This window comes from Molothrus ater, chromosome 7, assembly GCF_012460135.2.
Source record: "Molothrus ater isolate BHLD 08-10-18 breed brown headed cowbird chromosome 7, BPBGC_Mater_1.1, whole genome shotgun sequence".
Taxonomy (NCBI): Eukaryota; Metazoa; Chordata; class Aves; order Passeriformes; family Icteridae; genus Molothrus; species Molothrus ater.
Window position 1 is genome coordinate 961,875 of NC_050484.2, and position 17,929 is coordinate 979,803.

General features: G+C 45.0%; 1 protein-coding gene across 9 annotated transcripts in view; it reads right to left on the minus strand.

Annotated features, from left to right (window-relative positions):
- The window catches only part of AGAP1 (ArfGAP with GTPase domain, ankyrin repeat and PH domain 1), a 327,099-nt gene that overhangs the window by 215,529 nt on the left and 93,641 nt on the right, over positions 1–17,929 (minus strand). For 6 of the 9 annotated variants that reach the window (XM_036386313.2, XM_054515341.1, XM_054515342.1 and 3 more), the window contains exons 2-4: positions 9,662–9,720; positions 5,385–5,472; positions 4,717–4,728 (exon numbers count right to left, since the gene is read on the minus strand). In XM_036386313.2, coding sequence (XP_036242206.1) covers positions 4,717–4,728; positions 5,385–5,472; positions 9,662–9,720 — 159 coding nt within the window. The remainder of the gene's footprint in view (positions 1–4,716; positions 4,729–5,384; positions 5,473–9,661; positions 9,721–17,929) is intronic. The other 3 variants (XM_054515344.1, XM_036386314.2, XM_036386316.2) reach the window with 1 other exon arrangement.

Below are 17,929 nucleotides of genomic sequence, written 5' to 3' on the forward strand. Positions count from 1 at the left end.
AACTGGAAAGAGGTAATTTTGAAACACATGTCCCAAGTCATCACTGGCTTCTGAACACGAGACAGAGCCTGCCTGTGGGTTTGCAGGCCAAAAAAAAGCCTTCATCTACCCCAAAGTGCTGAGGGGGCTCGTGAAAACTGCACCAAGGATTTGAAACCAACACAGAAAATTTCAGCTTCCTCAGGTTTTGCAGCCCAAGAACCACAAAACGGTTTAAGGTTTATGTGGCTTTTTAAAACTCATGTTGGCATTCTTGCAAAGCCTCCCTGTGTAAATTCTTACATGTATGATGGGGATTTTCTGGCATTCCAGAAAATGCTGAAGGAAAAGGCACGAGTGATTGCAAGGAAAGCACCAAGTGCATCCTCACAGGACACATTTCTGTGCTCTTCATTTACATTGCAGCCAGCTGCTCACTGAGAACAGAGCTCACAGATTAGTCTGGGACACATCCTCCCTTTATTCATCAAAGATCAAATTTGGGTGTTCAGTAAATATGGTCTTCCTACATATTTGAGAAATATTAACTGGATAAAAATAGCAATGGCTTCTGTAAAGGGAGTGGGAGTCTCAGGAACCTGATTGTTCACAGCAGGCAGAACTGCAAGAATCATGTGGAAAAGGGGACAGGAACCCCAGGGCTGCAGAGGGGACAAATTGTCCAGTTCTGCTGCAGCCCCCATGTTCTGTTCAACCCAAAACACAAACCCTGACCCCAACCTAAGGATAGATCTCCCAGCACAACACCAGCAAGCAAAGAAAGATCCCAGAGTGGTTTGGGCTGGAAGGGCCTTTAAAGCCCATCCCATTCCACCCCACACCTTCCACTACCCCAGAGTGCCCCAAGCCTGGCCTTGAACACATCCAGCCATGGGGCAGTGCTTTTATCCCTTTTTTTGCTTTTTTTTTTCCCCAGGTGAAGCAGGTCCACACTCTTGGATGCAGGCCAGGCTCAGAGCTGAATGAAGACACCTGGCAGGTCATCCCAGTTCATAGATTATGGCTGAACTTTCTGCATCCATATTGTGTAAGGGTCTGTGGCCAGGAGCAAATCTCTTAAGAGGATGTGAACAAAAGCAGCTGAAATTTGAAAGCACTCTTCCTCAATCCTCCTTGCATAATTACCCTTTGCTGAGGAAGCAGCAGGCAGGAATAGTTACTCAAGATAAACTGAAAAACATGGACATGCATCCCTCAAGATGGAATCTCTACACAGAATCAGGATCCTTTAGGTTGGAAAAGGCTTGAAGATCATCAGTGCATGCTTTTGTTACAGGCTGGCAACTTATTTTCATGACATGCTTCAAAGGGAAGGCTGAGGGTGACACTTCATTTGGTATTTTAATATTAAACATGACCATTGCTGCCACTCAAGTGACACACTGCTCACTGTGGCACTGAAAAAGTTATGTGGTGAAGGCTGAAACAGTATAAAATATCTTTAGGTCAAATTTGGAAAGAGAGTAAATGATCACAGCTTTCTGAAAAACACATTAAAGGCTTTATTCTGTATCTTTTACTGGAGGAAATTTGATTTCTAGCATAAGTTCCTTCACAAAGAGAGATGAAACTGCCACTGACTGCAACAGCTACTTGCTACCTCAAGTTGGGATGGTGGATGGCTTTTATGCTTTTTAAAACACTAAAAATAATTACTCCACATGAAATGAATAAATAACTCTTAAATATATCCCAGAGTACATAGAGGAAAAAAAATCCTTTTTTGTCATCCCAGCCTGGGCCACAGCTTGTCTTTTTTTTTTTTGTTTTATTAGACTCACTGGAAAACAAAGTACTGAAATAATCATGACATGACTTAAAATATTCACAGACATGCCAGAGATGTGGAAAAGCCTTTAAGTCATGTTTCACACCTCTGTGGCTTTTTGGAAACAAAACTCAAACAAGTAACAGAATCCTCCTGCCACTCACTACTCCTGTAAACTTCAGTTCACCTTGGTCTGCAAAGAATTCAGTCTCAAATTCCACATACAGCACACATCTCACTTGACTCCTACAGGCAGAATTCAATTCTAGATGGGGGAAATCAAGCCACAACATTTCCCACAGCTCACTTGATGTTTCAGCAGGTAAAGCACCCAGCAGTGGCAGTTTTTATTCCAATTGCTTTGAAGGTCCTTAGAAGATCACAAATCCCTAGGATCCCTTATCTCCCATCATTTCTGAGAAAAACACATTTACTCTCTGGTGAAAATTTAAAAAGTCTAATAAAGGATAATAGGAGACAAGGATTATAGACTAAAGGTTATTACAGCTAAGAGTACACTGTTATCTTTGGGGATACTCTTTAAATACTTTTATATCAGCTTGTTGTATATTCATAGGCTCCTCTGCATAGCAAACTTTTCTTTAAATCAGTCACATGTTCTAAGAACTGTTTAGTAAATCTTCTTTTTGGGTCTTTTTTTAGAGCATGTGTATTCTTTGGTTATGGTTTTTGTCTGCTCTTATCACCTCCAGTTTTTGGGCTTTGGTCTACACTGCCTTCAGACATTGAATGTTGATAGTTGGCATATTTGTAGTAGGTGTCTTCTTTAAATGTTTATTAGATGTTATCTAAGTAGGTATTTTAACACAAGCATACTAATATCAGCTATTTCACTTCTATGGCTAAGCTTAATTAACAACAGAAATAAAAACTAGATCTTCATAACAAAGTTACTTTAACATCACACATATAGAATCCACTTTAATATTTGCAAAAAGCCAGTATTAAAATACATATCTATAACAATTTCCTTCTTGTATCATCACAGAAAAAAAAAGTCCCAGAGTACTGAAATTCCCCCCTGACAGCAGGGTAACACATTGCTGCTTTTCTTACATCTGATTTAAAATGTGTCACTCAGCAGCACAGCTGAGTGGATGTTAAATATGCAAAGGAAAACTCTCAAGGCCGTTTTTCTTCCTAATAAAAACTTATTCTTTGAGAAAACAAAGGTTTGCAAGTTGCAAACACAGGAGGGACTGAAAAGTTCAGAGCAGAAACAAGAACTGGGGCAGGCAGTGAGAGAGAAGCGCAGGGTGAAGTGCAGGGTTCCTCCTCCTGGCAGGGAGGTGGTGATGGGCAGAGAGAAATCTCTCACTGAGAGAGCTGAAGGAAACCTGAAACCATCTTTACATGGCTCAAATTCATTTCCTGGGATGCTGGAGCCCTCAAGGCCTGCAGGAGATGTGGATGCAGGGCAGGTTTCCTGGTAATTGCAGCCATTTAGAGGCAGAGGAGAGCAGAAATAGCAGCCCCTGGCCCTAATCACCACTTCCACATGAAGCAAATATCCATCACTTCACCCATTAGGCACTGATTTTATGATGCCTGTTAAATTTAGCTGTTAGGAAGCCATTCCAAGCCAGTAAACTCAGGTTTTCCTTAACTGATCAAGCAGCTGACACCTTCACATCCGACATGCATCCTCTTCTTTATCCAATTTAACAGTCTGACACGTTTATAGTCCCTCAGGAAAGGAGAGAGGGGAGGATCCACAAGGGTCTCCAGCATGAAGGATCTTCTAGGGACTTGTTTGAAGGACCTAAAAGTGCTCAAGACCAGGTTGGAGGGGGCTTGGAGCACCCTGGGATAATGGAAAGTGTCCCTGCCCATGGCAGGGGTGGAACAGGGTGAGCTTTAAAGGCCATTCCAACCCAAACCTCTCTGTGCTTCTGTGATTCTCTGACAGAGAAGTAAAACACAAATCCCCCCTGCAGATGTTTACTGAGGGTAATTTATATGGGTTGAATTTCCTTTCATGCTGACTTGATTGGAAACCTTGACCTGATCTCTCACAAGGCAAATCAGAGCTCTTAATTATTCCAGTTTTCCTCCTGTTAATGAAATGCAACAGTGTCATTAGTGAGGCTTGTCAGGCACACTTATGTGCACAGAAATGATTTGACACTGCTTTTGTCATCTAATCCTTGCAGGAAAAACAGTCCCAACGTCACTCCAGCACTGTAAATAAAAATCTTTCAAGACAAAGAGGACAGATGGCAACACTCCCAAGGAATATCACCTAAAATATTCATCCTTTAGGAGGAGAGGAGGGTGAGCCCTGTCAACAGTCAGGAGATTTGAATCTTCCAGGAGAAAAAAAACCCCAAAAACGTAACCAAATATCCTCTGTTCATGAAGTGGAGGAAGAGATCTGTCAAGACAGTGAGTTTTGCTGAAGATTTGCTGCACTCAGTGCCTCTGCAGCCTCTGTCAGCATTTCTCACTATCAGCAGCCACAAGATGATCCACACACACTTCTGTGCACAGGCTCAATTGCTACCATCAATTATTACTGTCAGCCCTAGCTACAAACCAGCAAAAGCATTCAGGGCAAACTTACAAACTGCAGGACCTGAGTGTCAGTGCAGTTCCACAGGAAAATTCCTTGTCCATCCCTCCCTTCCCCTCTCCTCCCATTTTAACTCCAATCCCAGGCTGTTAAAATGTCAACTACCAAGCTGAACCAGCTTCCTGTGGTAAGAGTTAATTGGAAACAAATGTTATCAGAGATGCATGAAACTACAAACTACTGCTGAAGAGACAACTACAGCAAGAGACAACAACAGTGAGATGCACTAAAGACTTGAAATCAAAAGGGAACAACTCAAAATGATACACAAAACAAGGGGGGAAAACGCTCTAGTACAGAAACCACCATCTGATCCTTCAAAACCAGAGCTGCCATGAAGACAATGTATAGTTACCTGCATCCATATCTGCAAAGAAGGGAACAGCCAGTAAGGGAAAGAAGGAACCAGAAATTCAGTGTCTCAGAGTTGGATTTAAAAGTTCATAAGGAGAACAGATAAAGAAAAATAATCAAAAATGTATTTACTGTAAGATAAACCTTGATAAGGTACTGTGATAATTTTTGATTTCAAGCTATAAACTGGATTAATGTTAAACACTACAGCGAACAAATTAATTTTCTATGCCATAAAAACATTTTTAAAAAAAACACAAATATTTAATATATTAAACAATAAGTAAGTTACACATTTTTAGGTGAAGATTTTTATTCTCCTAACAAGAAACCCACCACTACAGACAGTAACTGTGGCTTTCAACAGCCCAAGTGAAATCAGCAGTACTACTGAGAGCAGCCAACTCCTCCTCTATCAGGACTAATTCCCATATGGGCACTCACTGGGGGCCAAAGTATTTAAAGGATGCAAAGCAAAGTATTTAAAGGATGGAAAACCCACAATTTTATTGTACATACTTAGCCTGCTCTGGAGAATGTTAAAGCAAAAATCCCCATGCATTTTGAACAGCACGTGGGATTTTTTTTTAATCATTTCTGCATGATCAAAAATGAGCAAGGATGTGGTTTGTGGGGGGAAAGCAGGGTGGGAGCTGTGGATGCACCTACCTTCAGGTGACTCCTCCTGGACATAGGTGCCGGTCAGGTAGCGGTGCACCAGCGCCGACTTCCCGCTCGCCAGGTTCCCCACGATCCCCTGACGTGCAACACGGAAAGAAAGCAACAAAAAACTCAGCTGCAAGCCATCCCTGCAAAAAGCTGTGTCTTCAAGCAAAATCTACACGTGGAATAACACCCCAAGGAACAGACAGGGAGCAAAATGTGCCAAGAGATAAATGAACTTTGATTGTATTTAGTGTGAGGAAACCGGCTGCAGTTATTATAGGGTATAGGCAGAAGTTGAGGAGGGTAAGTTTAGGGTTGTAGATAATAATGATTGCTATTCAGCCTAGGTGGGAGATGGAAGAAAAAGCCAGGATTTTTCAAATTTGTGTTTGGTTGAGTCCTATTCATTCTCCTAGGGCTGCTGAGAAGATAGCCAGGATGGTTAGGAGTGTAGGGTTAAATGAGGGTGAGGTTATGAAGAGCAGTGGTTTGGGGTGGGGGGAACCTGAGAGATCATCTTGTTCCACCATCCCAGGGTGCTCCAAACCCTGCCCAACCTGGCCTTGGACACTGCCAGGGATGGGCCACCCTGTGCCAGGGCCTCCCCACCCTCCCAGGGAAATATTTCACAGCCCAACCCCACAGAGTTTTCTTCCTGGAGGTGCTCAAATGCCCAAGGGCTTGAGGAGATTTGGGGTTGGAGGCTTTAAAGGGGAGCACAGAGCTGAGGACACCGTGCTCCCTTCTTGGGGGAGGGAGGTGATGGAAGCTTCTCTTCCCCTTTGAAACAAGCCCAGCCTGCTCTGCTCTCTCCTGTTTACTTGACCCTCACCAGAGGTTCAGAACAGAAGGTCCCTGAAGAGAAGATGAACTCTGCTGATCTGCCTGGATTGCCAAAGGAGCCGAGGCAGCAGCCACGAGCTGCACATTCCCTACCCCATCTCCTCAGCCCCAGCTGGCAGGACAGCACCCTCCTGATCAAAACTGGCTTGGTGGGACCCAGCCAGGTGTGCTGGCACCCCAAATTCCCCCCTGCCTGAGGCTGATCCCACAGCGTGGGCAGCAGGGGAGGGATGGATGCTGGGATGAGTCACGGGAAGAAAATGACATCTCCAACACGTGTCACTCACCCCCAGAACATGCAGCAATCTCTCCAATTAATGCCTTTTCCCTCCATTACATGCCCATGAGCTGCAGTACATTTGTCTACTCCCACTCACAGCACAAACCCACTGAGAGCTGAGGGAGCCTTGTGAGCAAACAGCTTGGCCCTGGCACCTCCTCTCGTCCCCAGAGTGACACCATCTCCCCTTCCACACAAAGCTCCCCAAGGAGAAGCTCCTTCCTTTTTTTCTTTTTTTTTTTTTTTGCCTACAACAATGTACAAAGTCCCCCCCATTCAGGATTCACCACTGAAAAATAGTTATTTTAGTGTGTGAAAGCTGAACTGTATTTTTCATGGTCTACACATGTGGCCAAGACAACAATTTTCCAGTGAAACCTTCACTTAAAATGATTAGCCTTGTGTGGATGGAAATTAATTTTGTTTTCTAGTACACTCATGCCAAAACTGCAACTGCCAGGGAGAACAGAAAAGCATCAACCTGGTGGTCCAGTCAGAGGCAACACCCCATGGCTGGGATGTCCTATTCTAACCAGACACCCTCAAAATTTAAAAGACATCAAGATTCAAGAACACAATTTTATATAATAATTTTTTTTTAAATATCCCAAAGGTCACACCAGGTTACACCATTTGACAGCACTTCAGGTTCTCTGACACATTCCTACAAAATAGGAACAATAAATTTTACACGGAGGAGGGGAAATCTGGCTTCTGATACAGTTTCTCTGTTTGTCAACATTAATATTTGCTTTAAGGCTGATCCCCCACAGCATGACAAAAATGCCAGCCTGTTTTCACAGCAGTCATATTCCTCTCTCCCCTGCTTTACACACAAACAATCCCAGTCATCTCCATTTATTTATGGATATGTCTGAAATGCACCAAGTTATGACAAGCACGTTAGAGAACAAAAATACCACCCTAACCCAGTTCAGGGAGGAGAAAATTCAGCTACAACTCACTGCTCTTTTCAGTTCTGACTTGTGCAACACTGAATCATTTATTTCCATGTGCCAGACATGCTGTAAAACAAACCCCAGCCACTTTGCCCACGCCTCCTAAAGCCTGGTGGGGAAAATCAGAAACTGTATTGATGGCACTTGGCATTTTAAAGCTGTCCAGGAGAGGAGCCTGGCTGCACTTGGCAGATTTTTTTTGCAGGAAATTTGGTGATTTTATCCAGCAATCTGCCTAACACATCCTCATTTAACATTTGAACAAAGAGGGCCCAGGAACACCAAAAGCAGAGGTCTCACCAAGATCTTGACCACAATAAAAGCATTAAAATCCATAAGTAAAACCCAAGTACTGGATCAGCAGGAACCAGTTACAGAATCCCAGACTGCTTTGGGCTGGAAGGGACCTCCAAGGCCATCCCATCCCTCCCCCTGCCATGGGCAGGGACACCTCCCACTATCCCAGGCTGCTCCAAACCCCTCCAAGGTGGCCCTGAATGTCCTTCTGAGCACTGGAAGGAAACCAAGCTAAAGAAAGGAGGCAAAAAATACTGCTGTCCTTTCCTCAGAGGCACACTGAGAAATACCTCCTTCCTTTATTGCAGCCCTGGGGGCTCTCTCTGCTCTCCCGGAGCCAGTTTCTGTTCCCTTTAAAATTCTGCAGAGCCCAAAGGGTACAACACAGCCACTCTAGAAATAAATCAAAGATAAATAACAACAATAATCCAATTAAGGACCTCCCAGCCTGTGCAGGGGGACAACCTCTCCCTTCAACATGGCCCTGATGTTCCTCAGCCCCAGGAGCACCCAGGATGAGGCTGAAGTAAGAGAATGGCAGGGGGGGACACACAGGGCAGATGTGCAGGAAAGGCAGAGCAGATTTCAGCTGGGCTTCCTAATTTACCCTTCCTCTTGGAGCACAAGTTCACAGGCACAGCTGGTGCTGCTGGCTTCCATCATTTGCAGGGCTATAATCAAATTATTATTTTTGTAACAGCAGCAGTTGTGCTTTTCCCCTTGGGCAGCTCCTGTGGCACGCTGACCACTGCAAATCCATTCTCTGCAGCAGCCACACAGCTGAAATCTGAAATTTCCCAGCCCTGCTTCAGACAAGTCAGGGACAGGACACCCAAGGTAACTCTCCCATGGTGCAGCCAGGCTGGCACAAGAGAAAAATGTACCCTGAGACCATCAGCCGGTGCTCAGCAATGGTTTGTGCCCTGAACCCAGCATGGAGTGCCTGCAGCTCTGCTCTCTCCTGCAATTCCCAGTTTTCTTGGGGGGTGCTGTGAATTAGCAGGGCTCAGAGGAGGGGAAGGGATGGGCAAGGAGACCCAGGATAAGCCAACTCACAGTGCTGGAATCCTACTCAATCAACACCTTCCAGTCCTGAATTCCTGGTTTTTCATTGTGTGAGGTATTTGGGGCCTTCCTAATGACACCATCTGTTTAACAAAACCTGGTGACCCTTCCTGCACTAGGGAATTACATCCACTGACTGCCAGGTTTTTCCTGCACTCACCTTGAGCACTGCTAAAATCAAAGCAGCACAGAACTGCAGTTGTGAGGATGCTGCTGCCATTAAAATGCCTTTATTAAAAGTGCATTTACCCTGCTAAGTGTGGCCTTGCAGATTCTCTCACCTCCACAAAACACTACCGTCAACTCAGATTTTGGGAAAAGCTTGACATTCTCTAAAGAGAGGGAGAACAGACATTTGCTCCTTGAAATCATGGAAACTTAAAATGGGGAGATAAAATGAGCTTTACATGTCAGCTGCTAACTTCCACTGCCCTCCTAAGACTTCCCTGCTGAGAGGATCCCCCTTGGAAGCTGGTTCATGGAGCAGAACAAATTCCAGCAGCAATAAAACACTGAGAGATCTTTGAAGTATGAGCAAAATGAATATTGAATATACATAAAGGTAGCCTCAGCTCTGGAAGTGTTCAGGGTCAGGCTGGAGGGGGCTTGGAGCAGCCTGGGGTAGTGGGAGGTGTACCTGGAATGGGATGAGCTTTGAGGTCCCTCCCAATCCAAACCCTCCTGTGAGTCTATAATAGACATGGAAAGGGAAAATCCTTTCCTTATTAAACTGCTCTCCACATTTCCCCCAGCAGCAGCTGGAGTGAAGCTTGGGAGGTCCCCAGTGGTGTGTGACATTCCCAGTGTGTCCCAGGCAGGAGCAAACACCAACTCACCACTTTCAGCTCGGGCACAGAGCGGCTCAGTGTCCATTCCTGGCTGTTCACAAAGGCATCTGTGGAAGAGGAGAACATTCCCAACATCAGGATAATGACATTTCATGCTCTGCTGCACACAATTTCATGCCACAGCTTTGGAAATGTGAGACCAAAGGTCCGATTCTGGGGAGGTTGACAGTCCAACATGACAAAAAAGCAGGGAAATTGTACAAAAAATCCCCAAAATTCCCATTCTGCATGGATCTGCTCCCAGCAGCAGGTGCTCCCACATCATCCCAGAGCTCCAACTCACTCCAGTTAGAGCAAAGGCTCTCCCAGTGTGTACCTGCTTAAGCCATTTCCCATCCACAGGAAAAGCCCTGGGTTTGTCACATTCATGTCACCACTGCAGCTGCAGTCACTTCTCCACCAGGGCAAATAAGGAAATCTGCTGGCTGTGAAACATGCTATTTTCTGCTGCACATCACACTTCATGTCAGCAACTGCAGCAGCCAGAGTCAGTGGGAGCAGCCCTGCTCAGGCAGGGAAAAATCTCTTTTTATTCCTCAAACACATCATTTTTTCAGGAGCATAATCTAGGCAGAAATAAACCACAGAGCCATTTACTGCAATATTAATTAAAAACTGCTTGTGGCAGGGGTTGATTCCTTGAAGAAAGGCAGGTTTATCACAGAAATTAAGCTCTTGGGCTGCACCTGGCTCCTGCCTCACTGACAATTCCACACCAAAGAACAAAAATAAGGCTCCATTTTTCTGTATTTAAAAACATTTATCATTTTGTTCCTTCCATAAAGGCCTGGTCAGCTGTAAGCAGACAGAGAGTGATGTTTGTGTTACAAACCCAGTGTGGATGCTGATTTAACTCCTGCACAATCTGTGCTGCACAGGATGCTTCAGCTGAGCAGATCAGCCCCAAGCCCAGAGAAATGGAGCAGCACTGAGATTCCTGGTGCTCCAATGAGTCCCTGAGGCCACAGGAGATAAGAGCTGCAAGGTTAAAACCACCCTGGTTTTAAACAAACCTCTCAAGGTCCTGCCAGCCACTGCTTCCCCTCCAATGCACCCATCAGCAGCAGGAGAAGGCTGCTCCATTTGATTTTTTTCATCTGGAGAGGAAAGAAATTGGAGGCAATTTCCTACTCCAGATGTGACCCTCACTGACTCCAGAAACCATCCAAGCTCCCCAGCACCCACCTAAAAACAATCACAAAGCAAACTTGGTGTTTTCTAGTCTATCTCCATTAAATATATTGCTTTTGCCTCAACAGGCCAAAAAGACCTCTTAGCCAGGAATTAGGAAACCTTCTGCAGTTAGGAAACCTAACACATCCCTTTGGATTCCAGCTGTGAATAAATCCTGTGTGTATCTGTATGAGAACACAAGGAAAATAATCAGTATTTTGGGACAGGTAGGAGCTGCCTCCCACACACTCACGGGCAGGGGAAGGAAAAGCAAAGGCTCAGAGTGAAATTGGGTTCAACCTTTGGCATTGCAGGTGCAAGAGAAGACACTGTGCTCATGCAGCTCCTGTTCCATGGCCTGAATTCCCAGTGGATCAAAACCCCCAGGAAAACCTTTCTGAGGCACACCCAGAACTTGAGATGGAGACAGAACCAGCAGCACTTTCCATTTGGGAAATGGGAATGATCGAGGCATTCCAAAGGGACCACAGCTGGTCTGGGATGTTTTCCTGCCTTCCTGGGGGGGAGGAATGTTTGCCCAGACAGGGAGCAATGGGATGGGAGCTTTAAAGTGGGTATTGGGGGAAAAATGTCCCTGCCCTAACAGGAAACCATCAGCTCCCATGGTTTGCTGTGGATTTGGGAAGGAGCAAATGGGGATGAGGAGGTTTCAGCTCAGCTCCAGACTCTCAGGAGCCAAGGAAAACCATCAGGAGCCTCTTAGCCCTGACTTGTGGAGGTTTAGGTGTGTGAAACAAACTGTGAGAGCTCCCCATTAAATGTCAACAAGCTTCCATTCAAGAGAACCACTGGATTTTATCATCATGGAAGATTAAAACAAGGTGAATGAGCAAATCACTGCTGCTGACTTGGAGAACTGCAAAAAAAAAAAACCTGCCAAGCCAAAGGGGAGCTGCACAAGGGTAAAAGAACATCACAAATCCTGTAAAAACCTTAAAATATTGTTTTGGAACACCTGTGCTTTCCAAAAGGACAAACCAGGGAGGCAATGAAAGCTGAAATCCCAAAAAGCACAGAGGCCAAAAGACAAAGCAGAAGGTGGGCAGCTGCAGAAAGGAAGGATGACCCAGTCCAAGGACTTGAATTTATTCCTCCTGCTTGGTTTTTCCTTCATAAAAATGCACCAAAACCCCACAGTAGGACCTTCCAAAACTGTATCAGATCTCAAGGACCCTCAATGTGGGCAGTATGTGCATTTTAGGCCCAATTACCAATATAAGAAATAAAATAAAATTCACTTGACAAGGTGCTAGAGTTCTTGACAAAGCTACCTTCCCCTTTTTTTACTAAAGCCCACAGTTCCTGCCCCCACACAGGTTTTGAGCATCCAAAATACTTGAGAATGGTTGAAATTCCATTTTATTGCCAAAATATGCCTGTTAAACAAACAAACAAACAAAACCAACCAAACAAAAAAAAGCCCAAAAAACCCCAACAAACAAACAAACAAAAAACGACCCTCACACCAAAAACCCAAACACCTTGACCTCAACCCAACTAATTTAGATTTAAACTAAAATCTCCCACTTCTATTATCCCCAAGTTGCAATTAATTTACATAAGGTCTCCCAGTGCCCTTTAAAAAAATAAAACCAACTTGTTTCTGTTAGGAGATCCATGAGATTGCTCTACACTGGCATGTGTAGAAGGAATTACCACAGCTAAACACAGACCATGGCATAAAACGGCACCTGGTCTATTCTGCAGTGTGAGGTTTGTGTGCCATCATTGGGATGGACATGGAAGCAGCCTCTGCCCAATTCCTTCTGGGAATACCTCAGGAAAAACTGATTTAGTCCTAGAAGCCAAGGTGAAAAGGTCAAACACTCACAGACAGAACATGGCAAACAGTTTATTTTCCTAAATAAAGAAAACTGACTTAGAGCTACAGCATGAACCATTGGATCCATCAAACTGGAGCAGGCAGAGCCCAAATTGTCCAGCCCACAAAAATCCTCTGAAGCTGAAGCTGCCACCCCCCAGCAGCACATGTTGATTAAACTCATTGGAAGAGATTTGCATAATAAACAGAACCACATGGATGAAGCTGGGGTCTTGTTTGCATTACTGCCCAGCCCTGGAATTCCAGTGAACTCAACCTCCACACGTGCAAGAAATGGCTTTTGGCAATAATTAATCACAGTTGCATCTGCTGCTCCTCTCATTTCTGCACCACTGATCAAAAGCTTCAAATATTCATGGTGTCACTGGTGCCTTTTTAAAACGTGCACCAAGATCATTTAAGCTGCATTTCCTTCCCAAAGTTGACTTTGCCACAACAGAAGTCTTCTTCTTTTTGTTCCCTCAATTCTTCTGTTTTGATTTCTACCACTACAGTAAAGCACAAACTCCAAGAGGATCCTCACCTGTTTTAAAACCTCAGTTTAGTAACTCAGCCCCATCCAGAGGAACCTTCTTAATTCCAGTATTAAGAATGAGATGTTGGTTCCACCACATGAACCCCAGACCCCCATGAGGCGTTTGGGGTCAGTTTGAGGTTTAAATTTGGTGGTTTGGGGTCAGTTTGGGACCCCCCCATGTGGGTTGGGGTCAGTTTAGGGGTTTGGGTTTGCTGTTTTGGGGTCACTTCAGGGGTTTTAGGGTCACTGTGTAGTTTGGGGTTGGAAGCAACCTTAAAGCCCATCCACTCCACCATGAGCAGGGACAGCTCCAATATCCCAGGAGCCCTGTCCAAACTGGCCCTGGACACTTCCAGGGATGGGCCAACACCTCCTGGGGTGGAATCCAGGGGTTTGGTGGCCACTCTTGCCCAGGTCCATGCACCCCATGGCACAGGAGAGCAGCTGACCCCAAGGCCTGGCTGTTCCAATATTCCATAATTAAAAGCCCTGCTTAGAATTTCCCAACAGAAAAACCTCCTTCTCCAAATGCAGGAATGACCACTAAAACCAAAATAAATATCAGCAAAGCAATGCTAATGAGAGAACACAGGGTCAAGGCCAATCCCAGCATCCACGGGTCAGAAGAGGGGAGGGAAGGCATGAAAATCAGAAATGTTTCCCAGCAGTGACCCCAGCAAGGGCCTGGCTGTCCTGAGTCCAGCACTCTGGCTCATCCCATCCCTGAGTTTTCACACTGGAAACCTTCTCCTAAATTAATTCCATTTACTGTCATGGAATCATGGCAGTAAATTGAATTAATCAGCAGCAGCAAGGCAGCCGATGGGAGCTCTGAGAAAAAGATTCTAAAAGCTGGGGCCAGTCAGATTTACAGCACCCTCTCCACCCTCTGGGACCATCCCTGAGGATAAACCCCAGCAGCCAGAGCAGTTTGGCTGTTTATTATTATTATTATTATTATTATTATTATTATTATTATTATTATTATTATTATTATTATTATTATTATTATTATTATTATTATTTTAGGAGAGCCTGGGCAGCCCCAATATTAACCCAGCCCTGGGCAGTGCCAGCACAGCAGCCTGCCCATCACCAGCCCTGTTCCACTGACCTTGTTCTGCCCTTTTTTCACCCAAATCTCTCACCCTTGACAAGCAAGCTGAGAAGCTCAGAGCTTTCTCTTCTTCTTATCCAGATGGAAAGCCAGTGGCAAAAGGAGTGGTGAGGAAAAGGTGGGCAGATACCTCTGCAGGATGAAAGGACGTAAATCTTTCATAATTCTTGCAAAGTTTCTCAGCAAAATCTTCCCTCAGGCAATCCCAACATTACTTTGCTGTCCCTCTGAACGAGGAAAAGCTGTAAATAAATATGGAAAAGCCAAGGGGTTTCTCTGGAAACCCTCAGCTAAAGATGCTTTTTGCTAAGAACAAGAGCCCTCAAAAACACGGGGATGAATTAAAAGCACCAACAGCCACATCACGTGCTGCTCTCCCCCTTCAATAATTCCTGCATTACAAGCAATATTTAGAGTTTCTTCTGCTTTGAAATAAAAACCTGAGAGTGAACTGGTACAGAAAATATTCCTACAAGCTCCCACTTGCCCACAAGGATGCAGGTAAGGCCACACATGGCTCTCTTGGAGCTGTATCAAAGCAGCACTTTCAGGATGTATTTCCCAAAGCTCCTGTGCTGATTTTCTGAGCAGAGAGGGAAATGTGCAGCTTTTGGGTTGAGACCTGTGATCCTCCTAAAATGTGCATTTTTCAGGGGGGTTAATCTCACAGCACATCCTCTCCAACCCAGCCCCCAGCACTTTGGGTCAAAGCATTGAGTCAGTTCCAACAGAAAACAGCAGAAAACCATCCTGACATGTTGATTTCTAAGCTTTGCATAAAATATTATTTGGAAGATCGTGTCATGTTTCAAAAGGTTCTTTTTCTATGTTTTATGGGGCTCTGAGCACCCTTTATGGGTGGGAGGTGTTCCTGCCCATGGCAGGGGGTGGAACTGGTTGGGCTTTAAGGTCCCTTCCAACACAAATCACCCTGGAATTCTATGAATTTTTATACCTGTTGTGTTTGGGTTTTTCAAATCAGTTTTTTATATGAGTCCTCTCTGCTTGTTCACTCTGTTCCATTACACCAAACAATAACTACAAAGCAGTAACAAATAAAACCTTTAGAAAAACCCACCAGGATGATTTAAGGTTTTATTTCCTCCCTGCTCAGTGTGACAGAATCATGGATTCTATGAAATTACTGCTGCAACCACCCAGCTCCAAGCAGTCCCTTTTTTCCTTCCTGAGCTGCAGATGTGTAATTTATAATTCTCAGGCAGTTTAGGCAGAGAGCAGCATTGCAGCTCCCTGCCCTGCTCCTCCTGTGGGTGGGAGCTCCAGCCAGGCTCTGGGAATGCCATCCCAGGCAGGACAAAGCTTTATTTACACCTCACCACCAGCTCCAGTGCCCACACTGCAGAGCAAACCACCAAAGTGCCACAGAGAATTCAATCCCAGCCCTAAAACCAGAGGGATTTCAGGAGCTGGCAGTTCAGGGCTCCTCCCATCCCCTGCCATCCCTGTCAGGATGGATAAAACCCCACCAGCTCCAGCAGAAATGTTTGATATTGGGCAGATTTATCTCTGGCCATGCCCAATTCCTAATTACAAACAGGAGAACGAGGCTGAGCTTTGAGCAGTTCAGGCACCAGGAATCCCAGCCCGTGCTCATCAGAGCCTCCCTTATCTCTGACATCTGAAAAGCCTCTCCCAGTAACTGAGAACTGTATTAAAGAGATATTTAGGTCAAAGCTGTAATCTCTGCTCCAGCAGCATCTGGCAGCTGCAGCAGCAGTGTTATCCTTTGTGCTGCCATGGAAACAAAAGGAGGACCAGGGATGCAGAGAGCTGCACAAGCTCCCAGCTCAGCCTTTCCTAAAATATGCTTTGGGCTTGGGAGCTGGGGAGCACTTGGCTCTCTGCACAGTATTTGGGTTTTGGCTTCAATTTTCTAATTGTTCCAACCAAAAGGTTTTTTGCTGCTGTTAATATTCCCCCTCTCTCACTCCTCACAGCTTTCAGCTGGGTGCAGAGGTGTCACCTCCTTAAGGATAATGCTGTGCTTCCTACAAAAGGAATGAGGGATACTGGACGTAAGTACATTGCCAAACCCAATCTCATGCACAAAGTTTTACATCCAACATCACCAAATTATTTGTTTTGCCCTTAAATATAAAGCAGCTCCAAGCCTGACTATTCATCCTAAGCCTCCCCAGCCCACAAAACAAATCCGAAAACCAAACAGAGCAGATATTTTGGCTGCAGGCTTTTTACAAGAAAAAATAAATTACATACTTAACAAGGACAACTTCCCATTCCCTGTATTTTCCCAGTTGGGTTGGGTCCTGGAGCTGGCACACACAGTTAGTGTAAGAGAAATTAAAATCCCCCAGATGAAAGCAGAGTTTTCTGCTGTGGGAGAAGCACAGAGCAGGGGATGTTGTGGGTGAGGAGTGTCAGGAACATCATTCCAATCAAATGCACATTTCCCAACACATCCCTTACAGAAATGTGGCACTGGGAAGCTGGGCCAGCCCCTTTTCCAGCAGGCAATGACAACCCCACCAAGAGGCTGAAAGGAACATAAAGAGCAGACAAAGAGAAAATGAAAGCAGCCCTGGAGCACAACTGCTCCCTGCTCCAATAAAACTAGGAAGGGAAATGATCATCTCTGCAGTGCAGCAACATCTCTGATTTCAGGCAATAAACAATATTTCCTAAGGGCCAAATCCCCACAGAAATTCAGCTAAACACAGAACCACAGCAGGAAAAGAGTGGAAAGAGTGGAAAGCAGGAAAAGAAGGCACTGGAGAGGGAATGGTTGCTAAATGCTTTATTTTGTTGTGTCTGCCCAAAATCAGGGCAGGCAGAGAGGTGAGATCAGTTTTCTCCCATCTCCTGCCTCTGGGGAAGGGCAGTGCCAGCACAGGAAAGAGGATCCCACAGGGAGCTCAGTGAAAAGCTGGAGATAAAGTTTTGGCTTGAGACAGGCAGGAGGGAAAACCCCCAACTAAATGCATGTCCCAAGCAGCAAGGATGTCCAAAGCATCCAAAGTGAGACCCTTTAAAAGCCACAGCCTGGGCTGCCTCTCCTGACTACAGACACAAACTAGGAATCAGCCTTTCTTATTCCAATCTGAATATTAATGAGGAACCTCCCTGAGAAGCATCAAAGATGAAAAGGGACAGCTTCTGCAGTTGGCACAAGAAAAATCGACATGAAAAGAGAAATTAAAAGAGATGAAGTGGGGGGAAAAGAGCATTTTGAAAGAATATAGGAACAGATTTATCTGGCAAGAAGAAAGTCCCAATAGAGATGCAAAAAAAAAAAAAAAAAAAAAAAAACCACCAAAAAACAAAAGGGAGGGCAGGCTGCAGAGACTTTTAGCTTTTCATTTTCAGATAGGTAAAAATGGCTGCAACTCAAAAAACAAGGAAAAAGAAAAGGGGAACTTGGTGACTACTTGATAGAGAAGAAAATGGAATCATGGAATGTCCTGAGCTGGAAAGGACCCACAAGGACCATCCAGTCCAAGCCCTGGCCCTGCACAGAATCCCAGCAATCCCACCCTGGGCATCCCTGGAGCATTGTCCAAACCCTCCTGCAGCTGTGCCAGCCTTGGGGCTGTGCCCATGCCCTGG